Source organism: Bubalus bubalis, chromosome 17, assembly GCF_019923935.1.
Source record: "Bubalus bubalis isolate 160015118507 breed Murrah chromosome 17, NDDB_SH_1, whole genome shotgun sequence".
NCBI classification, from domain to species: Eukaryota; Metazoa; Chordata; class Mammalia; order Artiodactyla; family Bovidae; genus Bubalus; species Bubalus bubalis.
The window spans coordinates 43,620,370-43,646,697 of NC_059173.1; the positions used below are offsets into that span (position 1 = coordinate 43,620,370).

At 35.4% G+C, this 26,328-nt stretch overlaps 1 protein-coding gene across 5 annotated transcripts in view; it reads right to left on the minus strand.

Moving 5' to 3' along the window:
* The window catches only part of SCLT1 (sodium channel and clathrin linker 1), a 230,455-nt gene that overhangs the window by 65,603 nt on the left and 138,524 nt on the right, over positions 1-26,328 (minus strand). For 4 of the 5 annotated variants that reach the window (XM_006067319.4, XM_025268069.3, XM_044930432.2 and 1 more), the window contains 5 exons: positions 25,581-25,652; positions 22,009-22,083; positions 19,447-19,592; positions 10,092-10,284; positions 2,009-2,205 (listed from right to left, as the gene is read on the minus strand). In XM_006067319.4, the coding sequence (XP_006067381.3) occupies positions 2,009-2,205; positions 10,092-10,284; positions 19,447-19,592; positions 22,009-22,083; positions 25,581-25,652 (683 nt within the window). Of the gene's footprint in view, positions 1-2,008; positions 2,206-3,415; positions 3,652-10,091; positions 10,285-19,446; positions 19,593-22,008; positions 22,084-25,580; positions 25,653-26,328 lie in introns of those variants that run through there. The other variant, XM_044930433.2, reaches the window with a different exon arrangement.

Sequence of the window (26,328 nt, forward strand, 5' to 3'; positions counted from 1 at the left end):
ATAGAGCACTAAATCAGAGAGGAAATTTAAAAAATTCCTAGAGACAGATGAAAATGAAAACACAACAAATCAAAACTTATGGGACACAGTAAAACCAGGTCTAAGAAGGAAGTTTATAGTGATACCTGCTTATCTGACATTCTCCCAAAAAGGACACACAGATGGCCAATAGGCATATGAAAAGATGCCCAATATCACTATCATCAGGGAAATGCGAATCAAAACCACAATAAGATATCACTACACACCTGTCAGAACGGCTAACATCAAAAAGAACGCAAATAACAAGTGCTGGAAAAATGTGGTGAAAATGGAATGCTAGTACACTGCTGGTGAGAATGTAAACGGACGCACTCACTGTCAGAAACAGTGTGGAGGGGAGAAGAAAACAGTGTGGAGGGTTCCCAAAACTAAAAATAGAAGTACCAATTCCACCCTTGGGTATTCATCTGAAAGAAAAAAAAAAAAAAAAAAAAAAACCCACTAATTTGAAAAGATACATGCACTCCAAAGTTCACAGCAGCAATATTTACAACTGCCAAAAAATGGAAGCAACTTAAGTGTCCATCAATAGATGAACGGATAAGGAAGACATGAAATATATACACAATAGAATACTACTTGGCCAAGAAAAGAAACTAGTGAATATAACAAAAAGAAACATGCTTGCAGCTACAGAAAACAAACTATGGTTATTGGTGGGGAGAGAGAAGTGGGGAGGGTTAGTATAGGGGTAATGGATTAGGATGCACAAACTACTAGGTATAAAATAAGCAAAAACATATATTGTGCAACACAGGGAATATACCCAATATTTTACAGTAACTATACATTAAAATGTTGTGAATCACTATATTGTACACCTAGAACATATAATATTGTACAGCAACTACACTTCAATAAAAAGAAATAAACTGGCAAAAAAACAAAGTGAACTTTAATGGTTAGGACCATATTGACTATATCCAAGCTGACTAAATTTGAAACCAGGATCTTTTACTTTGTTAGCTATGTGACCTTGAACAAGTTCCTTTATGTCACTCAGACTCAGTTTATTCATCTGTAAAAAGTAAGTATCTATTTTTATGTCATTCTTTTTTTTTTTTTTTTTTTTTTAACTATTCTTTCTCTTGTTGTCTCGGTATTTTTTCTCAGGCTCAGCTAAATTTCCATTTCTCCAAACTAAATTTTAGAACTTAGTCCTCAGGAGCCTAATTTCCCTATCCAGACTTACTTTCTATACCTTCTAATTACATGACTTTAAAAATTATGTGTATGTTAATCACTCCTAAATTTATAGCTCTTGTTACAATGTCTTTCCTAAACTCCAAACTTACATACCTAACAAGCTGATATTCTGACTTAAATATCTTTTAGGTAGCTCATACTTAACATGGCCCAAAGCAAACTTTTAAAAACTGATTTCCAGTCCTTTGAAGCTTAATCCAAGTTACCATCATTTTGTACTTGGATTATCACAGTACTGATTCATCTTCTCTCTTCTGCTACCTTTGACTCTCTCCAGGCTATTCATCATAGAGGAGTCAAAGTGATCTGTTGAACATTTAAGCCCATATTATTTTGTTAAAAGCCCTTCATAACTTCCCATTTCATTCATCATAAAAGTTCACGTTCTTCCTGGGCAAACATCAGCAAACTTTTTCTTAACAGGCCAGAGAACAAATATTAGGCTTTGCAGGCCAAATAGATTCTGTTGCAACTATGGAACATTACTATGCTATATCTATACATGAATAGTATTAAGATTCTAAACTGCCATGTCCAACAAAAATCATTGTATTTTCTGGGATATGCATAAAATTTATAAAACAAACAATATTAGTTTGATCTATAATTGTCAACATTTTTCATAGTAATTTAATATTTGCTGTAAAAAATATACGGTATAGACTTACACATTTTTACAAAAAGATTATGGCAAGGACATTAAACTAAAGGTTAAATAATTTTTCTGTAAAATGTACCAAAGAATTAATAGTGGACTTACTTTAGATTATTGATTCTAATTTCTGCACTTTCAGTGAGTTTCTTCGTTTCTTCTTTCCACCTATTGGCTGCTTTCTGTGTAGTAGCTAAGAGATGCCTCAGTTCAACAGTGGAATTTCGATTACTGTCTTCCATTTCTCTTAATTGAACTTCAAACGCATGTTCCTTTATTGAAAATTCATGCTCCATTGTACTGATCTAAGGAATAAAATGAAAATAGTATTTTCTTTTTCTTTTCTGTTATTCTAGGAGACATAGTGATCACTGATAAATACAATCATTTATTGTGTGGTCTGTGGCATAGAAATGTTTGGATTAGAAATCTATATAAAAATTAATTTTACAATTTGTCTCCATCATAGACGAAGACTTATCCTATGTTATAGTATAAATTTAATGAAAGCAGAATTAAGATGGAGAAACATCAATAACCTAAGATATGCAGATGACACCACCTTTATGGCAGAAAGTGAAGAGGAACTAAAAAGCCTCTTGATGAAAGTGAAAGAGAAGAGTGAAAAAGTTGGCTTAAAGCTCAACATTCAGAAAACGAAGATCATGGCATCCGGTCCCATCACTTTATGGGAAATAGATGGGGAAAGAGTGGAAACAGTGTCAGACTTTATTTTTTTGGGCTCTAAAATCACTGCAGGTGGTGACTGCAGCCATGAAATTAAAAGACACTTACTCCTTGGAAGGAAAGTTATGACCAACCTAGACAGCATATTCAAAAGCAGAGACATTACTTTGCCGACAAAGGTCTGTCTAGTCAAGGCTATGGTTTTTCCTGTGGTCATGTATGGATGTGAGAGTTGGACTGTGAAGAAGGCTGAGCGCCGAAGAATTGATGCTTTTGAACTGTGGTGTTGGAGAAGACTCTTGAGAGTCCCTTGGACTGCAAGGAGATCCAACCAGTCCATTCTGAAGGAGACCAGGCCTGGGATTTCTTTGGAAGGAATGATGCTAAAGCTGAAACTCCAGTACTTTGGCCACCTCATGCGAAGAGTTGACTCATTGGAAAAGACTCTGATGCTGGGAGGGATTGCGGGCAGGAGGAGAAGGGGACGACAGAGGATGAGATGGCTGGATGGCATCATTGATTCGATGGACGTGAGTCTGGGTGAACTCTGGGAGTTGGTGATGGACAGGGAGGCCTGGCGTGCTGCAATTCATGGGGTCGCAAAGAGTCGGACACGACTGAGTGACTGAACTGAACTGACTGACTGACACATTTTTTAACACTTTCCCCAACACCTTGAAATGACAGTAGGAAAAAAACATACCACTAATATAAACCTGCTTTCATGATCTCTTTTTACTTTTGCTGCCTGGATGGACAATAAACGTTCATGCTCTTAGTAACTGAGAGCTGGGTTTAAATTGAAGCCATTTATGTTTTTTAAAACACACAAAAATATGTTTATTGGTTTATCATAAAGGATACAACTCCAGAAGAGCCAGATGGAATAGAGATACACAACAAGGTACAGGGTGGTAGGCGGTGTGCAGAGCTTCCAAGCCCTCTCCAAGTATGCCATGCTCCCAGCAGCCTGATGTGTTCATCAAAAGCTCCTCTGAGAGGCTCCTCAAGCCACTTTTGATTTACATACTAAAGTTCAGGTTCTTTCAAAGAGCTTTGTAAAGCTAAAAAAGAAATTATATACGGGAATTCCTTTACTACCACAGTTACGGTATACACGGACAATTTCCCCTCCCCCCCCAGAAAAGACTAAAATGCTTTTCAGAAAGTTACATGTAAATGTCTTCAATTATTTCTAGGTTATTTATGTTATTATAGTAAAAAAAAAAAACCTTAATGTAGAATGAACATACGAATAAATGCTCTTTGGATACCCTAAAGCTTTCTCAACTTGAGGTTCAAGGAGAGAATTAACCCGAATGCTCTAAAGTACCCAATGTATGCAATGAACTGTCTGCTTTCATATACATCTAGAATGAAACTACCTATTACCATATTTGAGGCAACTCATAAAATAGTTAAGTAGTTACTAGAACAATTTCTTTTACTCTCAGGCTATCTTTATCTTGCTACCCTCAAGAAATATTATAAGGAACACCTATCTTGTGATATTTTAAAGAAATGTGCCTTAAAAATGGTCACAGCTGGAATGGCTTCTAGTAAGTTATTAAATATGACTACTTTCAAACTGAAAAAAGGATGAATAAGAAGCCTCAATTTTATTGATTCAAAAAACAAAGAAAACTCAACAACAGCTAAACTCATGGCTCATGGGGGAAAACTACAAACATTCTGTCCTCATTATTTCTGCTCAATGCTGCACACTTTCTAAATCTCTTAAACTTGCTTTCTCAAATGGTACACAAGTACAAGACTGACTTTATAAATACTGGCACTGGAAAAACTACCTTGGATTTATTAATTTTGTATCGTATTACTCCTGGGCAAGCTTTCTGAGGCTCTGTGACTTCTGCTCTATTTAAAACATTTTTAAATTACTGAATTTTACCAATTTTGAGCTGACTATCCTTCCTTGCCTCGATCTCCACTTTCTCTGGAGAAGCCACGGTTCTGATATCTTAGGTGGAAGTATTTAATTCTGCCTCTGTCTCTCTCACATACATCATGTATTAAAAACTGATCTATAAATCTACACAGTTTTATCACTCTTCCTGCCTAGTTAACTCCCCATTTCTACTTGACAAGCTTGACAAGCCTTATTCCAAGGTCCTTCATGATAACCTGCTCTCTACCTAATTCTTTGAGACTGTGTTATACTACTGTTCCCTTCTCTTTGTTTCTGTCACAATGCATTCTCATTCTTGGATCTTCTTACATGCTCCCTTTGACTAGAATAATCTTTCCCCTCCTGCTTATCTTAGTTATTTCTACTCAACTTTTAGAACTTAGCTAACTTATTGCTCCTACAGGGAAATTCTCTTACTATCTATCTAGAAAAAGCTCTCATAGTGTCCTATGCTTTTCCTAAAGAGCATTTACTAGTTTGCAAAGATACAATTAAAGTTTGCCTACCTCCATGCAAATAATAAGTTGTTAAGGATGGGGACCATGTCTTTTTCGTTTACTATTACATCTTTAGTGTCTGAATCATAATAAAGGTATCAAAATTCAGTCTTTGAATGAACCCCAGATCCTTCAGTTGACACAGTTCCGACTTAAACTGGACAGGTCTGCAATGATGCAGGATGGATAAGGGCCAAGATAACTCTGTCTTCAAAACAAAAGTCTCACTAATGATTCAATTCAGAATGCAGGGTTGGAAAAACAGATTTATGGTCTCCTTCCCCTCTTCCTTTGTGTCCTTCCTTTGCACAAAACTATTCACTCATGTAGACAGGACTGCTAAAAACTAACCATCTCCTAATTTTATATTTTTATGAGGAGTATTTAGACCACAAAGATATATAGATCCTTTGCAGAAAGAAGGAAGGAGTTAGGAAAAGAGGAAACTGGGACAGAAAGGACAGTAGTGGCTTTAAGATCAAATGAAAACTTCATAAAATAAGTTGTTATGGTTCTCAATCAACTGCCCTCTGAATACCCAACTGTTTTGATCTTTCTGGCTCCTAAAGATCACACACTTTTTCACGGGGGAGAAAAGCAGCAAAGTGTAGTACTAGATTCTTATGTTGTCAAAGAAGGAATCAGCTACACAGCAATTTATCTGACAGACCTCCTCCATAAAATAGAATTACAGCTATCTAGTCCCTTATTTTGGAGAAGGAAATGGCAACCCACTCCAGTGTTCTTGCCTGGAGAATCCCAGGGACGGCAGAGCCTGGTGGGCTGCCATCTATGCAGTCGCACAGAGTCGGACACGACTGAAGCGACTTAACAGCAGTAGCAGTCCCTTATTTTGGAGACGGCAATGGCACCCCACTGCAGTACTCTTGCCTGGAAAATCCATGGACGGAGGAGCCTGGTAGGCTGCAGTCGATGGGGTCGCTAAGAGTTGGAAATGGCTGAGTGACTTCACTTTGACTTTTCACTTTCATGCACTGGAGAAGGAAATGGCAATCCACTCCAGTATTCTTGCCTAGACAATCCCAGGGATGGAGGAGCCTGGTGGGCTGCCGTCTATGGGGTCGCACAGAGTCGGACACGACTGAAGTGTCTTAGCAGCAGCAGCAGTCCCTTATTCACAAATGATTCTTTTCTTAAGCTACATGCAGACTTGGCATAAAGGGAGCATTTCTAGTAGGAAAACTTTCTTTTTGTTTTTCCAAGAAACATCAGTTATTATTCTGAATTAAAGATAGACTAAATGCAGTATCAAGTAGGGGAAATTCATGCATTCCCTTCTCCCCCATTATAAGAACCCAATCCCCAAAACACAAGTATACTGTAAAATTACGCAAAATACAAAAAAATTAAAAAGACAAATATATAGTCTCTGTAATCTACAACTCAAGAGAGATAACTACCTCTAACTTTTACATCGTTATTTATGAATTTTAAAATTGAGATTAGTGGATACAGGATTACAACATATCTAAATACATATGCACAGTTTTCATTTTAAAAAATACTTAGGACATAACAATACAAACACATTATAAATTATTTGGAAACGTGATTTTTAATGATGACTCAATACAGCACTTTATAAATGTACCATAATTTAACTGTCTATTTCTAGACAGGTTGTTTTTAATTTATTACAAATAATGTTGCGATGAACTTCCTTAAATTATAAGACACTGTAATTATTCTATTATGACTAAATTTTATAGACTCTCATGTGTACCATTTTACACCTGCAGCTGCACATTCACTCAAATTGACAACTTTGCAGTTAATTAATACAGAGTTTAAACTTAAAACTTGTTTATTAGCAATTTATTTTTCTTAGTTTGTAAATTCTGCTCATGTCTCATACATGTTTCCCTATTGGGTTACAATTTTTTTTTTTTTTCATATTTTTCAAAGCTCCTTGTATGATCTTTGTCTTCTGTCATATTTATTAAAACTATTTCATCCAGTTATTTTTCTTTAAAATATTTTTAAAGTTGTTTTAAATATTTAAAAACCATATATATAAATCTATCATTATTATTTATTCATTTGCAATTCTCCCATTTTTCAGTTTTCCTGACAAAGTTCTTTCCCATCTATCAGTTAAATATTCAACTTCATTTCCGACTAATGCTGTATATGATCACTAATAGTTTTTAGTTATTAATCCATATGAAATTTATAATATGACATTTAAAAATAAGAAAATTTAAGATTTTTTCAAAGTACACTGTCATTTTTAAATTATGGAAATGTTTCAGTATAGAAACTTTCAAGCATATACACAATAGAAAAACTTTACAATGAATCCCTATATGCTTATCGCCTAGTTTCCATAATCATTAAATTCACAGCCACTCCTGCTTGATCTATAATTCTACTTACCTTCTTCTGCCAAGATTTACCTCTCTCTAGCTTACAATGACATATTGAACATGAATTTTAAGGGTACAACTCAATTTTTATACATATAGTGACATATAAGCATCACCACCCAGATTTAGCTACCTCAGAAACTGGCTCTCTTATGTGCCCTTCTAATCAGTATTCATCCACCGAAAATGCAACCACTATTCTGATCCCATCCTTATAGGTAATTATGCCTGTTCTTCATTTGCATATAATGAAATTAATACACTGTAAGTTTTTTAATGTCTGGCTTCTTTTTTTAATATTATGTCTGTGAGACTCATCTGCCATTGCTTATAGATGCAGTTCATTCTTTTCATCTATTTCATATATGAACATACCATAATTTATGTCATCTCACATTGATGGACATTTGAATTATTTCCAGTGTTTTGATAAGATTAAAATTTCTATGAATATTCTTGTACACATAATTTGATGAACACAAGCACTCATACCAGCTGGGTATGTAGCTAGCGTTTTTATTATTATTATTTGGCATAGTATGTATGTCCAACTTAAAAAGGTACTACCAAATGGTGGCTGTACCAATTTATATAACAAAAATAACCTACGAAGGTACTCGATGTTTTACAACTTTGTCTACACTTGATACTGTCAGGTTTTAAAATTTTAGTCATTCTGGTATGCATGCTATAGTACCTCATTATAGTTTTAATTATATTTCCACAGTAAATAATGAAGTTGAACTTTTTTTCATGTATTCTCTTTTATAGACTAATTCTTTTGTTCATTTTTGGAAATGGGGTGTCTGTTTTTTTCTTTTGATTAACTTTTTTTCTTACTATTTCATTATTTACTGGTAAAAGTTTTTATATTCTAGATGAGTCTTTTTTTTTTTGGTTGTATGTATTATAAATACTTTCTTCTACTTTTTACTCTCTTAATGGTGTCCCTTTAGATGAGTCACAAATCTTAATTTTAAAGAAATCCAATTCATCTACCTTTTCATTATGATTAGCTCTCTTTTTGTTCTGTTTAAGAAATTCTTTCTTAGCCAAGATCATGAAGGTTCTCCTTGAAGCTCCATCATTTTGTATTTCACATTTAGGTCTATAAGGCAGCTCAAATTAATTTAAATAAATGGTGTGATATAAGGATCAAGGTTTATTTTAAAAATATGGACCGAGCTGAACTCACAATATTTATTGTAAAGATAATTATTTCCCTTCTGAACTTTTGTGGTGCCTTTGTTATAATGAGGTGATTATGAAAACCGGGTTTGTCCCTGGATTCTGTTTGTTCTATTGATCAGGTTGATTATTCTCCTGTTGATTACACACTGTCTTAATTAGTATAGCTTTATATCAAGTCTTGATACCTGGTAGTGTGATTTTTCCCCTTTGTTTTTCAAAGATTCCTCACAGATTAAAGCAAAAAAGCACAAGCTTCTTTGTATGATATGTAAGAGTCTCTTTTTCAGGGTTTAAGCTTTTATAAATAACCACAGTGTTTGACATTTGCAATAGGAGGCATTCAATAAAATACACTGATATGAATTAGGTTGGGATGTGGCTTCTTATGAGTCCTCACAGTAGTGAAAAACCAAGTGAAACACTAATGCTACCGCCCCATGTCCTTACTATGAAAATGGAAGACACAGACCTTTCTCATAAAAAGTAAACGCCACTTTTAAGGACTCCCCCTTCACACCCCAGACACAAATACAATCAACTGATACAGTTCTAAATAATTTTTAAAATTTTTAAATAGTATTCAAAATGCATATATATTTAATATAAATAGCTATGTTTTATATATAAATGAAACATAATAAGGTCAACTAAAATAAAAAAAAAAGAGTTAATGCCACTTTCACAAAAGTCACACAGAATGGGGAAAGGCAGGCAACATACCGATGGTGATACCTGTGCTTGAAACTCCCTCAAACAGGTTATCATGTCCCTACTGCCAAACCATATAAGCATTAGAGAAAGAAGCAGGTGGGGAGGAGAGAGAAAAGGGAATTTCTTTCCAGAGGACACTTTTGTCCCTTGCCTTTTCCCTGGCGTGGAATTTTTAGACTACCTATGAGTAGTTCTCAGAGCATACTGATGTACCATTATCTGCAGAGCTAGTTTTAAGAGCTCTATTTTTGAGTGGCTATTAGGTGGTTCAGATGGTAAAGAATCTGCCTTCAATGCGGGAGACGGTTTGATTCCTGGATTGGGAAGCTCCCCTGGAGGAGGGCATGGCAACCTACTTCAGTATTCTTGCCTGGAGAATCCCCATGGACAGAGAAGCCTGGCAGGTCCATGGGGTTGCAGAGTCGGACATGACGGAGTGACTGAGTACAGCACATTTTAGAGGGAAAAGAGGACAGCAGTCCGTAAAGTTATCTATAGTTTTGCTAGCACTGCTTAAATTGCTTTGGCAGGAATATCAGTGCATTTCATGGTTGGAAAAGCATTTTTTTGTGTGTGGATAGCGAAAGCAATCATTTTCAAGAATGCTTGCCAAGTTCTACAATACAGAAAAGACTGGTTAATGCTCTGCATTATGATTTAGTGCTATCTGATGAGAAGGCAAAAACTAAAAAAAAAAAGGTCTAAAAAATGTTTTAATAGGTCTCTGTAAATATTCTCTATATTTTGAATTTCACAGGTACACATTTAATTCTAACTAGATTTGAATATACCTTTAATTTGGCTTTTTTTTGAACCTCGAGAGCAATCTTTCTCAAATCTTCAGTCTGTTTCTGTAACTGTTCATTTTCCTGCTGAAGTTTCAACCTTTGTTCACTGACAAATCCACAGCTCTCTCTCTCAGACTCCAATATATTTTGAAGTTTCTGAATCATTTCTTGGCAACGTGATATCTCTTCCGAGGAACTGATTAAAAAAACAAAACAAAAAGAACCTTTAAACTTAATGATCTGGAATAGACGTCAAGAAGTCTGTCCATATTTTATACTGCAGACTTGTTTTCTTTGTTCTGAGTCATTTATCTTCACTGTAGACTTAAACTGTGCAGTTTTACAATGTATGTTACACCAACCAAATATACTCCATTTAGCAATCTTAACTAATAACAGAAAACTGAATTGCTATCACTCACTAAGGAAGTCAATGTGAAACCTCTTTCCAATTACTACTAACACTGAGAATCAAGGACTTCAAGAGGACAAACGAAAGCTAATGATGAGGAAGGCAGACAGGTAATAATCAAAACTCCTTTAATCATCAATCAACTCTATAGAAGACATTTGGTGACTATACTAAATTATGAATTATAATAAGACAATTCAAATTAAAAAAAAAACTGCTAGTTGTATAAGCTTATTTTATTTTATCACAGTTTAAACAGGTTATATTTCTTGAACTTTCTCAACAATGGATTACTGAGTGACGAGACCTCCAGACATGTATATTGTTTCAACATACTGCTAATTTTTATTCCTATCTTTTAAAATTTCCATCTTTTCAATCCCAGGTAATCAAGTACTATGAACATTCCCTAGCCATTGGGTGTCATAGGAAATATATAAGATTCTTTATTACCGTAATACTTGTAGCTCCTTTTTTCCTGTCTCAAACTTGGCTAAATAAAGTTCCTAATAAAATGATGGATCTAGGTAATGATCCTCAAATGATGCTCAAGTCAGAAAGATGCTAAGATCAAAAATAACAACACATTATGTGCCTCCAAATGGGAGTCCAAAATGCTACCATTTATAAACAATTCTTGCAAAAAAGTGAAAGCTGAATCAGATCAAGCCTCTTGATCTAATTTTTTAAAAAATGCATGGGGCAGGAAACAAGGTTATTGAAATGATATATATGCATGTGGGTAGAGAAGACTCTACAACACAAACAACCCAGGTTTTCAACAAATTATTTGTAAGAAAATAAAAGAGAAAGGAGGTGATTCCTAGAGAATATATATGTATATCTCCATTCCCATACCCACACACCTTTTCTTTATCCTTTCTTCTGTCAACAGGCACTTAGGTTATCCCAATACCTTGGCTATTGTCAAGAATACTGATTGCAATGAATACGGGAATGCAGATATCTCTTTGAGACAATCATTTTGTTGCCTTTGGATCTATACTCTGAAATAGGATTGCTGGATCATACGGTAGTTCTACTTTTAATTTTTTGAGGCACCTCCATACTGTTTTCCATTGTGGTTGCACTAATTTACATTCCCACTAACAGCAATCCTGAAAGATGCTGCTGTGAAAATGCTGCACTCAATATGCCAGCACATTTGGAAAACTCAGCAGTGGTCACAGGACTGGAAAAGGTCAGTTTTCATTCCAATCCCAAAGAAAGGCAATGCCAAAGAATGCTCAAACTACTGCACAATTGCACTCATCTCACACGCTAGTAAAGTAATGCTCAAAATTCTCCAAGCCAGGCTTCAGCAATAGGTGAACAAAAAGCAAGAGAGTTCCAGAAAAACATCTACTTCTGCTTTATTGACTATGCCAAAGCCTTTGACTGTGTGGATCACAATAAACTGGAAAATTCTGAAAGAGATAGGAATACCAGACCACCTGACCTGCCTCTTGAGAAATCTGTATGCAGGTCAGGAAGCAACAGTTAGAACTGGACATGGAACAACAAACTGGATCCAAATCAGAAAAGGAGTAGGTCAAGGCTGTATATTGTCACCCTGCTTATTTAACTTCTATGCAGAGTACATCATGAGAAACACTGGACTGGAAGAAGCACAAGCTGGAATCAAGATTGCTGGGAGAAATATCAATAACCTCAGATATGCAGATGACACCACCTTTATGGCAGAAAGTGAAGAGGAACTCAAAAGCCTCTTGATGAAAGTGAAAGTGGAGAGTGAAAAAGTTGGCTTAAAGCTCAACATTCAGAAAACGAAGATCATGGCATCCGGTCCCATCACTTCATGGGAAATAGATGGGGAACAGTGGAAACAGTGTCAGACTTTATTTTTGGGGGCTCTAAAATCACTGCAGATGGTGACTGCAGCCATGAAATTAAAAGACGCTTACTCCTTGGAAGGAAAGTTATGACCAACCTAGATAGCATATTCAAAAGCAGCGACATTACTTTGGCAGCAAAGGTCCATCTAGTCAAGGCCACGGTTTTTCCTGTGGTCATGTTTGGATGTGAGAGTTGGACTGTGAAGAAGGCTGAGTGCCGAAGAATTGATGCTTTTGAACTGTGGTGTTGGAGAAGACGCTTGAGAGTCCCTTGGACTGCAAGGAGATCCAACCAGTCCATTCTGAAGGAGATCAGCCCTGGGATTTCTTTGGAAGGAATGATGCTAAAGCTGAAACTCCAGTACTTTGGCCACCTCATGCGAAGAGTTGACTCATTGGAAAAGACTCTGATGCTGGGAGGGATTGGGGGCAGGAGGAGAAGGGGATGACAGAGGATGAGATGGCTGGATGGCGTCACTGACTCGATGGACATGAGTCTGAGTGAACTCCGGGAGTTGGTGATGGACAGGGAGGCCTGGCGTGCTGCGATTCATGGGGGCGCAAAGAGTCAGACACGACTGCGCGACTGAACTGAACTGAACAGCATAGAAAGGTTCCCTATTCTCCACATTCTTGTCAACACTTGGTATCTTTTGTCTTTTTGACAATAGGCATCCTAACAGGTATCAGGTGATACCTCACTCTGGGTTAAATTTGCATTCCCCTGATGATAAGTGCCTTTTGATATACCTATTGCTTAGCTCTGTCATCTTCTGAGAAAAATCTGATCAGATCCTTTGCCCAATTTTTTTTTCTTTTGCCACTGAGTTGTTCAAGTTTATTATATATTTTGAAAATTAACTCCTTATCAGGTGTATTATTTGCAAACATTTTTCCCTATGCCATAGTGTCTCTGTACTCTGTTGACTATTTGCTGTGTAGGAAGGTCTCAGTTTGATGTAACTTCATTTGAATAGTTTTGCTTTTGTTACCTGTACTTGTGGGGTCATAGACAAAAAAAAAAAAAAAAATCACTGCCAAGACCAATGTCAAGAAGCTTTTCCTGTTTGTTTCCTTCTAGCAGTTTCACAATTTCAGAATGTACATTTAAGCCTTTAATACATTATGAGCTGATTTTTGTATATGGTGTGTGGTAAGGGTCCAGTTTTTCTTCCACATCTAAATGTCCAGTTTTTCCAGCACCGTTTATTGAAGAGATTATCCTTTCCCTGTGTGTCTTCTTGACAGCCTTGTCAAACATCAGCTGACCACAAACGTATGCATTTATTTCTGTACTCTCCACTCTGTGCTGTAACTATACATCATTTTATACCAGCACTGTATTGTTTTGATTACCAAAACTTTGTAATATATTTTGAAATTAGGAAGCGTGATGCATCCAGTTTATGTTGCTGTTCTTGTTCCAGAACGGTTTGGCTATTTCAAGTCTTTGGAAGTTCAATATGATTTTAGGATTTTTCTCTACTTCTGTGAAAACATCATTGGAATTTGATAGAGATTTTATTGACTCCATAGATGGCTTTGTGTAGTATGGATGTTTTAACATTATCATTTCATTCAATTTATAAAAACACCTTTATATTTATTTGTGACTGTTAAATTATTTCCTCAGTGTTTCTCAGTTTACAGATTTTTCATTTCCTTGGTTATAAATTCATTCTAAGTAATTCATTCTTTTTGGTGCTACTGTAAATAGGATTGCTAATTTTTTTCCATATAGTTTGCTGCTGGTTCAGTTCCATCTAATGCAACTGATTTTGGAATGCTGGTTCTGTATCCTGAAGCTTTATCGAATTTGTGTATTTGTTCTAATGGCTTTGATGCTGAGTCTCCAGTTTTCAAAATATGAGATCATATCACCTGTAAACAAAGACAATTTTACTTCTCTTCAAATTTAGATGTTTTATTATTTTTTTCTTATCTAATTTCTCTAAGACATACAGTACTATGGTGAATACAACTGGCAAGACTGGGCACTCCTATGTTTTTCATGATTATTAAAGTTTTTAGGTTTTCACCACTGGGTATGATGTTAGTTGTGTGCTTGTTATAAATGGCCTTTACTATGTAGAGGTACATTCTGTCTACATCTAATCTGTTGAGAGTTTTTAATCATGAATGATACTATATTTTGTGAAATGCTTCCTTTATATCTATTGAAATGATCATATGAATTTCATACTTTATTCTTTAATATAGTTTTTTGTCACATTTATTGATCTGTATATGTCAAAACATCCTTGCATCCCAGGTATTAATCCCACTATTATCCTTTTAATACACTCTTAAATTTGGATTGTATTTATTTTTTAGGAGTTTTGCATTTATGTTTATCAAGGATATTAGCTTATTATTTGCTTATAGTATGTTTGTCTTGCTTTGGTATCAGAGTAATGATGGCCTTGTAAAATGAGTTTGGAAATGTTTTCTCTTCTTCAATTTTATGAAAGAGTTTGACATTAAATCTTCTTTAAATGTTTGGAAGAATTCATCAGTGAAGCCATTTGGTTCTGAACTTTTAAAAAATCCAAGGAGGTTTTTGATTATTGATTTAGTCTCCTTAATAGTAACTGGTCTGTTCAGATTTTCAATTTTTTATAAGGTTGCATATTTGTAAGAATTTATCAATTTTTTCATGGTTGTCCAACTTGTTAATGTATCTTTGTTCACTGTAGTCTCCTATAGTCCTTTGTATTTGTGTGGTATCAGTGGTAATGTCTCCTCTTTTATTTCTGATTTTTATTTATTGAGTCTTCTATCTTTTCTTAGGCTTCCCTGGTAGCGGAGCTGGTAAAGAATCCACCTATGATGCAGGAGACCTCGGTTCAACTCCTGGATCGGGAAGATACTGTGGAGAAGTGATAGGCTACCCACTCCAGTATTCTTGGGCTTCCCAGGTAGCTCAGTCGGTAAAAAAATCCTCCTGCAATGCAGGAGACCTGGGTTTGATCCCTGGGTTGGGAAGATCCCCTGGAGGAGGGCATGGCAACCCACTCCAGTATTCTAGCCTGGAGAATCCCCATGGACAAAGGAGCTGAGTGGGCTACAGTTCATGGGGTTACAAAGAGTCAGACACGACTGAGCTACTAGGCACAGCACAGCTCTCTATTTGATTTGTTTCTGCTCTAATCTTTGTCATTTCCCTAACTTCGGGCTTAGTTTTTCCTTCTTTTCTAGTTTCTTTAGGTGTAGAGTTGGGTTGTTTATTTAGATGTTTTTCATAGTGTACACATTTATCACTGTAAACTTTTCTCTAAGAACTGGTTTTACTGCATCCCATACATTTTGTATATTTTGTTTCTATCTTTGGTTGTCTTAAGATATTTTTTTTTTCCATTTTGACTTCTTCTTTGACCCACAGGTTGCTCAGGAGTGTGTTATTTAATTTCCACCTGTTCTGTTAATTTTTCAGTTTTCCTCCTGTTACTGCATTTCAGTTTCATATCACTGGTTGAAAAAGATACCCAATATAATTTTAGTTTTCTTAAATTGGCTAAGATTTATTTTTGCGGCCTATCATATGACCTATTCTGGAGAATGTTTTGTGTATACATGAGAAGAACGTGCACTGTGTTGCCATTGTATAGAAAGTTATTAGGTCTATTTGGTCTTTAGCATTGCTCAAATGTGCTGTTTTCTTATTGGTTTTCTGTCTGGATGATCTACCTATTAGTGAAGGTAAGGTACTGAAGTTCCTTAGTATTATTGCTTGCTTTCTATTTCTCCCTTCAGCTCTTTTAAGATTTGCTTTACTATACCTAGGTGCTTTGATTTTGAGTGCATATAGTTTTATGACTTTTCTTTTGACAAATTAACTCCTTTATCATTATAAAATGATCGTCTTGGTTCTCGCAACAATTTTTGACTTAAATTCTATTTTGCCTTATATAAGGCATCTCTGCTGTCTTTTGGGTACCACTTGCATGGGCTATCTTTCACCACCTCTTAACTTTTAGTTTGTGTGTTTCTTCATATTTAAAATCAGTCCCAGGTAGGCAGAATACAGTTGGAACTTGATTTTTAATCCACTGAGCCTATGTCTTTTGACTGGAGAATCAATCCACTTACATTAAAAGTCATTACTAGTAGATAAGGGCATAATACTATTGCCATTTGTCAACTCTTTTCTATTTTGTAGTTCCTTGGTTCCTTCACTCCTATTTTGTTGTCTTCTTGTTGATTTTTGTACTATGCTTTCATTCCTTTGTCTTTTGTATACTTATTACACACTTTTTCTTTGTTGATTAGCATGAGGCTTATAGGAAACAGTTTATATTAAGCTGGTAATAATTTGCCTTCAGTCACATAAAAATCTCTATAATTTCACTTCTCTCATATTTTTTACTATTGGTGTATAATTTATATCTTTTTATATAATATATCCATTAACACATTATTGTACCTATTGCTATTTAAAAATGTTTATCTTTTAACTTCTATACTAGAGTTAAAAATTATTTATGTACCACCATTACAGTGTTAGAGTATTCTGAATTTGACTATATGTTTACCTTTACCACTAAAAGTTTATACTTGCATACGTTTTTATGTTGCTAATTAGTGTCCTTCCATTTCAACTTGAAAAATTCCCTTCATCATTTCTTGCATAATAAGTCTAGTGGTAATGAACTCCCTTTTGATTTCTGCTTGTCTGGGAAAGTTTTTATCTCTACTTTGTTTCTGATGGACAGATTTGCAGGATATAGTATTTTTGGTTCACAGTTGTTTTTCAGCACTTTGAATATACGGTGCCACACACTCTCTCTTGGCCTGCAAGATTTCTTCTGAGAAATCCATTGACAGATTTATGCAGGGATTTGGGGAGTCCCATCATGGACCGAGAAGCCTGGTAGGCTGCAGTCCATGGGGTCGCACAGAGTCGGACACGACTGAAGCGACTTAGCAATAGCAGCAGCATGTATGTGGTGAGTCCCTTTTCTCTTACTATTTTCAAATTCTCTTTTTTTTTTTGACTTCTGACATTTTGATTATAATGTGTCAAGTGAAGTTCTTGATGTTCATCCTAATTTGTGCTTCTTTGGGCATCATGGATCTGGATGTTCATTACTCTCCCCAGATTTGGGAAGTTTTCTGTTATTTCTTTAAATAAACTTTCTACCCTTTCTCATCTTTGCTCCTTCTAGAATTTTCATAATGTGAATACTGATTCACTTCAAGGTGTCCCATAAGTCATGCAGGTTTTCTTCACTCTTTTTCATTCTTTTTTGTTTTGTTCCTCTAACTGAATTGATTTCAAGTGACCAATCTTTGAGTTAGCCGATTTTTCTTCTACATGATCAAGTCTGCTGATAAAGTGCTTTATTGAATTTCATTGTATTCTTTAACTCCAGGGTTTGTTTGGTTCTCTTTTTATGGTTTCACTTAGTTAAATTTTTCATTTTGTCCATGTGTTGTTTTATTCCTGATTTCATTTAGTTAACCATCTGTATTCACCAAGCTACCTTAAGACAATTATTTTTAATTTTTTGTCAAGAAGTTCATGGATCCCCATTTGTTTGGGGTTGATTACTAGAGTCTTATTAGTTGCTTTGGTGGTGTCATGTTTGCTTGGCTCTTTGTTGCCATCTGTGCATTTGAAGGAGCAGACTCCTCTTCCAGTCTTTAGACTGGTTTTGGCAGCTAAAGTCCTTTTCTTGCCTTGTCCCAGAACTGATGGGACTGACTCTGGGTTCTCAGCTAAGAGGAACTGAGACCATGTCATGTGGTTGTTGCCAGGTCCATGGCTGGCAGAGCTGTAACCAGGGGTGCAGTCAAACGTTATACCTACTAGGATTCTCAGGGTGCTCCTGTCATGTCACTGGGCTGGTTTATGGGCAGGCCACACTGCTTCTCAACCGTGGTAGAGAGAAACTAGAGCTGGGTCACAGACTGCTTCAGGGATCTCAGTCAAGTCTGAGGCTGGTGGTCCTGTAATGGGGGCATCTACAGCCATGAGCTTCTGCTTGCCTTGGGTGCATTCCTGGCCACGTAAGACTGCCTCAGATTGTGGTAGAATGGGGTTGGATCCATGTCGTGTGGCTTTTGCTGGATCTGCAGTCACGTCAATGATTGGCAGACTTGTTACCAGGGGAACAATCAGGTGTGGCGGGTCTGTTAGTTCTCCCGTCTGGTTACTGGGCTGGTTCCTGGTGGGTAGCATTAGTTCAAGCTGCGGGAGAGTGGAACTGCAGCTGGGTAAACAGGAGTGCTCCGGGGGCCACAGTCAGGTCTAAAGTCAGCAGGCCTATTGATGAAGAGTACCCAGAAGGGTCCTTGGGAAGGGGCTAGGTGCAGGATTGGGCAAGCAGGGCTAGAGCCAAGTCCACAGAAGATGGGGTTGCTTTGAATCCATAGATGACACCACAGTTGGAGGGCCTGCCACTGGTATCCAGGCTTGCCTCCTCATTTTGGGGCTCCACCAGGGTTTTACAACCTCCTACATGGATCTCAGTGCTCCCCTAAAGGCACTTTTGTCTATGGATGCTTGTTAAATATTTGTTTCTGTGAGAGAAATGGGCTGGGACCTCTTATTCTGCCATACTGCTGATATCACTCCTCTTTATTTTATTTTTAAAATATACATTAAACATACCCTATAACAGAGATTGAAATTTCATGCAACTTAAGTAAGTTTTACTATATTAAGTAATACTCTTGATGGGGGTAAGGTAGAGGAATACTCAGAATGGATATGCCAGATTATAAATTTATCATTTTAACAGATAATATAATAAATAAAAATGATAATTATTGAATATTCAATACCTCTAAGCTGAGTATAAAAGCATTAATAATAAACAAGCTGCTGTAAGAGCTGCATAGTCAGTATGAAAAAAAAGATCTTATGAACATCCTATTTAACTGCCAGAAACAAGAAATCTAGAATAAAATGGTTCAGTACTGTATCTCTTCTTTATGAAGAAATTAGCTTTCAAAAATAATCTTAAAAAAAAATTCTGTTCAATGCTAAGTTTTTTTTCTACATAAGATATAATTATGTTTCCTATAAAAAAACTAAAAAATCTGTCAAAAATTGTGTGAGTTCTGAAAATGCAAAAGAATAACTTACTTTATTTCAAGTTGTTTGATTTTATTTTCTGCTGTCTTAAGTCTCAGCTGAAGATCATCTTTTGAACGCTCGGCAAGCAGGCATCTTTGGTGCATTTCTTCTAGTTTTCTGTAATCATTTTCATTTATTCTGCCTTCACGGTAAATCTGCACAAGAGGCTTATGTGTATATTACTTTGCAGAAAGAAATTATCTTAAGAAATTACACAGTTTAGAAACTGAAATAAATGATAAGAAATAAAAACTCATGATGTGCTCATCTGTTCTCACTATAACATTATAATACATCGATAATTAATTCTGGTTGTCTCACATTTTCAAAATAAAATGCTGAAAACTGATATACAAAGTAATTGTTTATTTTTAAAAGTTATTCAATGTACTATTCAAATAGTTTTAATATGTTAGTAAGAAATTGAAATTAGCTAAAATTAAAAAATACTCTAAATGTTACCACTTGGAGATAATCGCTTTGATTCTTTGATGAACACTTTCAGGACAATTCTGTATTGCTATATTCAAAAGTACAGATACATGCTGTGGTGTAGTGAGAACTATCTGAAAGTAACTCCAGAATCTCACTCTAGGTTAACCAGACCCTGATTTAGCTGAAATGGAGGTTTCCCCTTCCCCAACAGAAGTGGTTGTAGCCAAGTTCTGCTTCCTATGAGACTAAGCTTCCACCTATGACACTGAGTCAGTTCCTAGGCAGGTTGATAGGGAGTCTAGGGGTCCCCAAGGAGAGAGGGGTCTGGAATTATCAAGGAGGAAGAAAGGACAAACTTTTTTCTTTCTCCACATTCCTTAGGATTATATAACAATAATGTATCCTGCCTAAGGACAGTCTTTGGATTCAACCTTCTGTTATCTTAAAATGTAAATTATGGGAGTAGACCTGGTCTTTACAAGGATGTATCTTGCCTAAGGACAGTGTTATCTTAAAATGTAAATTATGGGAGTAGGTCTGATGAGGTCTTTACAACCTCCAGACATTCTTTGGATTATATAACCTCATTGTTAACACTAGCAAGCGGGTACTCTTTCTGCCCCCTTCTGATGCCTATGTCAGAAGCTTTCTCTATCTCCTTTACACTTTAATAAAACTTTATTACACAAAAGCTCTGAGCGATCAAGCCTTGTCTCTGGCCCCGGATTGAATTCTTCTCCTCCAGGGGCCAAGAATCCTGGTGTATTCGCGTGATTCAACAACAACCTTTCAACACAGAGGCTATAACATTCCATGAACTGCAAGGTCTCCAGATGTGAGGCAGTTCACATTTTCAGACAAACCCTACACAGAGGTACTCTTCAAATCCAGACTGCTTGGCCAAGTAACCAATGTCTTTTCCCACTGACCAGACTGCTTTGTTACTCCTGCTCTACAAAAAGACAGTATCAGCATGTCAATGTCCTGCTAGTAAAATACATACCTATACTTCAGAACCAGTGGTTATTCATTCTGACTATAGCATGCCTATCTGTAGAACAGTGGAAGAAGAGAAAGCTGTGACTTTTCTTTATCTGTTGCCTTTAGTCTCATAGGTTTTACATTTCCCCAATAAAGCCTACTCCTTAACCTATGCCATGTGATATTAAAAAATTCATCCCAAACCCTTCTGGCAGGTGGCAATCTAAATGGGATCTATTTCTATTCCACAACAGAGGGGAACTCAGAAGGGATCAATCTTGCAGGAGCAGTGACCATGAACAGCCTATCTTGAACATGACAAGCATATGTCTTATTTTCCCCCACAAATGGGATTATATACTATATTCTGCTTTGTAAATTACTCTTTTACTATCTGATGTTCTCATAATCTTTTTACATCAATAATATAGATATATCACATGTTTTTGATGCTATATAGCTCTTCTTTGAAACTCAAACTCTGAGTCTATCATTTGCTATTTTTTTTTTTTTTTAACATCGGACAAGTTACTTAGCTTCTCTATGAAAGTTCCTAGTGCAGCACCTAAAACACAGTATGTGCTGAATCAAATTCAGCAGCCTTTTTACCCACAAGGTATTTTAAAAGAGTGGAATATTTGCTGCTAATTAAAAAAAAGTTATCTAAGTAAGAAGTAAATTTTAAACTATAGACTTCTTCCAACATTCTTTCTCAAATGCCACTGGGGTAAATATTCTTTCCAAGCTATGAATAAAAATCTGTACTTTTAAAAGGTAAAAATCATAGCAATTTATAATTTTTTGATTATATATACCTGCTATGTTTACAGATGGCCTAAACCCAGTAAAAGTTGGTAGAAATTTTAAAAAAAGAAAGACAAAATAAAATTTAATATTGGGATGTGGTCTAAGCAAGGAATACAGTTACATCATAAAAAAAATTCAAAAAAATGCGGCCACTCTTATGAAGAAATGTATATAGGCAATACCAGTATTCAAATGCAGATTCTGAAAATACTCCAAGCAAATAAAAGAACTCACCAGGAGAATACTTATAATATAGGGGTTGCTAGTAGATAGTATGATGAAAGCAGACAGTAATGTTGAATATTTGCAGTTGGGTTTAGGTAGTTATTTTTTCCTTTTTCTTTTTACCTTTTCTAGTTCTTCTTCCACTGCTTTTTTCTCCCTGATGGCTCGTTCGATTTGATCTTGTTTTTCAGCACACTCCTATAAATTCAAATCATATTTTAAATAAACATATTTGTAAAACCTTAAGAAAAATGGGGGAAAATGGAAAAGGAAAACAATTTGTTTATAATAGAAATATCACACTTACCCTATCTATATAAGAAAATCATATTCATTATTTTTTTTTTAAAAAAAGCTCAATCATCAAAAGCTACCTATTTCAGGATTACAGAAATCAACTCTGGTATAGAAAGCCAGGGAGTTCTAGGTAAACATACTAGATGGAATACAGAGGTTGATGGATTCCAGGGAGAAATAAATGAAACCGCTTTCTCATATTACTTTTCCTTTTCATATACTCTTATCACATATTTTAAAAAGGTAGCAGAACTAGACTGTGGCACACCACCATAGTCTGGCCTAAAATGTACATGGATACAAAACTTGTAAACAGCAAACTGATACAGTAAAACATTTTATTAACATGAACAGAAAACATTTCTGGCTTGAAAGTTTTCCTTTTTTTAATTTTTAATTCGAGGATAACTGCTTTATAATATTGTATTGGTTTTTGCCATACAATTAACAGGAATCAGCCATAAGTATACACATGTCCCTTCCTTTCCACACTTCTAGGTGGTCACAGAGTACCAGGTTACTGGCTTGAAAGATTTTAATCAGTAAAATCAAACAAGCTAATCGATAGTCAATACAATTTAAAGTTTTGCAAATGAGACTGAAACTAAGAACAATCATTCTAACAATGGCTCTTCACAGCTATTCTCTATTTTTGAGAATGGGTATGGTTATTTCCTACCATTATGCTATGAATGAACCTGCTTTGTTGACAACACACTGCTAATACTCAATTATCTTTATCATAATTATATTTTACAGAAGTACAACATACACTGCTATACTTAAAATGGATAACCAACAAGGACCTACTGTATAGCACATGGAACTCTGCTCACAGTTATGTAACAGCCTAGATGGGAGGGGAGCCTGGGGGAGAATGGGTACATGTATATTATGGCTGAGTCCTTTCGCTGTTCACCTGAAACCATAATACAAAGTAAAAAGCTTAAAAAATGTTTTTAAAGCTTCTAAAATAAATCAGATAATTAATCTAAATTTATCTTTTATTAAGAGAGAACTTACTGTGTAAGATAACATTCATGTAGTAAGTTGCTAATATGAAAAGGTAGTATTGTGGTACAAAATTTGGGATTTCGCTTATGTTCATATCTCATGTAATTTTTTAATTGACTATTTCTTAGAGCAGTTTAGGATCACAGTAAAATTGAGGGGAAGTTACAGATTTCCCCTATACTTCCTTCCGTCATACACAGATAACCTCTCCCATTATTAACATCCTGCTATGGTAGCGGTGCATTTGTTAAAACTGATGTACCTATATCACACATCACTATCACCTAGAGTCCATAGTTTAGAGTTCAATTTTGGTGCTGTATACTTTGCATTTGAAAAGATTTATATTGACATATATCCACTATTATAGTATCATATAGAGTAGTTTCACTGGTCTAAAAATTTTTGCAGATATCTGCTGTTAATCACCACCAATATTCCTACCTTTTGGACAAGAAACAACCAAATGATACTAGAAAATTTTTCAAGTACTTGTGGAGTATTTTCAAAATCATACCCCCAAAGTGTATCATAAAGACAATCTCAATAAATATTGAGAATCAGTATCTCACTGATTATCATATAGGCAATGATCATGGATCTAAAAAAGATCATAATGAATGTCTCAAATTACCTGTATGAATTTGGGAACTTATAACCAATCCTTTCCCTCATTTGCTATAGACTAACAAAAACCTCTGCTACTTAGCAGAAGTAAAACCTTGAGTATTTCAAGAGAAACTCTGTTACATTGCTCTTTAAAGGGGGTACATGGCTTGAGATAAAACTGACTCTGATCTTTTCTTCAGCTCAGTTCAGTTGCGTCTAACTCTTTGCAACCCCATGGACTGCAGTGTGCCTGGCTTCCCTGTCCATTACCAACTCCCAGAGCTTGCTCAAACTCATGTACATGGAGTCAGTGATGCCTATCCAAAAAATCTGCACAATACCCTAAAATATAAGGTTTTCTCTTTCCTGCATGCATAACTTAGGTTGGGTTACCTAAAGTATGCTTAACTTCCCTATCTTCATCTTTATAGCATAAAGGGTAAAACTGGTAATGAAGAACAGAAATCAATAGTCAGCATCAGGTTATTACGCCTCAAACTGCAGTCTGAGTTTCCGAGAAAATGTGTTTTTTAAAGTAGTTGAACACGTCGTACTTCAAGCATACCTCTAAGTGCTTAACATTTAAAAAAACTCCAGTTAGTACAGCTTTTTTCACAAAACCAATATGATATCAGATATTTAATATCTTTATAAAAATCTACCTAGTTATGAGTTATGAATGTTTTACTATAAATCCTAAGACGCATCTCTTAAGACACATTGAAATTATAATTCTTTTTTACTCTAAAGTGAGTTTATATAGCACTGTTACACAGCTATCAATTATTTTTAAAATCTCTGCAGACTTTATATAGTATCTATTTCTAAATAGAAAGAAATAATGTTCTTGTCCCTCCAGAGTTTACATCTATTAAATAATCCTAGACTAGAATGTAGAAAAATATGATCATTCTTTTAGAGGTGTTAAAATATCAATTAGTCAGTAACTATTTATTGAAAATATATTGTGCAAAATACTGTATTAAGTAATGGAGAAAAGAAAGTAAAGCATAATACTTTGCTACTGTGAAGTACTTACAAGCTACTTGGAAAGATAAGACTTTCATGGAGAAGGACAAAGAAGGGAAGGCAGGGAGCAAGAAGGAAGACAAGGAGATAGAAAAGAAGGCATACGTGATGTCTTACACTTATTACCAGACATAATTCATTGATAAATTTTTTAAGAAAGATTAAAAATGACATAAAGATTCAGAAAAGATGAGTTTGCAAAACTGGAAATGACAGTCTTTCTAATCTCTGTAAACTGTTTACTTTTATGCCCCTGTGAACAAAGTTATTAAATTCCACTTCATCAAATCTTCAAGTTAAATTTAAATTTATATATTTAATCCCACCTCGAGTTACACAAGTACTCTTTCCTCTTTCTTCTTTGCCTACCCATCACCCAGTACACATTTCTTTTTGGAAGACTGTCTTTCTTCCTTCCCAGTGCTATGTATACTTTCTTTCCTCTGACCTCTCAGATGAACCCAGCACATGGCAGCAACTGTACCTGGATGCTTCAGCAGTACCCTGTGCATTCTCTGTCCAAAAACGGTAATCATATTGAAACGTGATAAATGTCATCCATCTTTCTTACCAGACCATAAGTTCCAAGATTGCAGGTAGTATGTTTATCTTGATTTTTTTTTCCCTAGCATCTAGCTCAGTCCCTGCATTAATAACTATCTTCTGAATAAATGGATGCTCAATAATGTGATCTTGACCTTTAAAATAAGCAATATTCAGAATATCAACATAGTTTTCTAACATACCATTTGAAGGGCTGAAAGTTCTTCTGTTAGTTGAGAAATCTGTATATTATATTGTTTTCTTGTGTTTATAATCTGTAAAGTAAGATACATATGAATTAAGTCTACAATAAAAATAATTAACATCTAATAAAACATGTATACTACTAATTTTGATTAAAAATAAAATTATAATTTTTAAGGCATAAAGGATAAACACAAAATGTATGGAAGAGTCAAGAATTTATCATGACAGTGAAAGTAAATGAACAAGATGATAAATCCTAAAGGAGAGTGATTGTTAAATTTCCTGTCTTAAGATTCTTGTATACTATAAAAACAAAGACTTTTGGTTTTACAGTGAGTTCTCTTTCTATTAAAATTTATATTAGAAAGGAAAACAAAATTTCAAAATATTTACTTATTAAAGAAACCTATATGCAGGTCAGGAAGCAACAGTTAGAACTGGACATGGAACAACAGACTGGTTCCAAATAGGAAAAGGAGTACATCAGGCTGCATATTGTCACCCTGCTTATTTAACTTCTAGGCAGAGTATATCATGAGAAATGCTGGGCTGGAAGAAGCACAAGCTGGAATCAAGACTGCCGGAAGAAATATCAATAATCTCAGATATGCAGATGACACCACCCTTATGGCAGAAAGTGAAGAGCAACTAAAAAGGCTCTTGATGAAAGTGAAAGAGGAGAGTGAAAAAGCTGGCTTAAAGCTCAACATTCAGAAAACGAAGATCATGGCATCTGGTCCCATC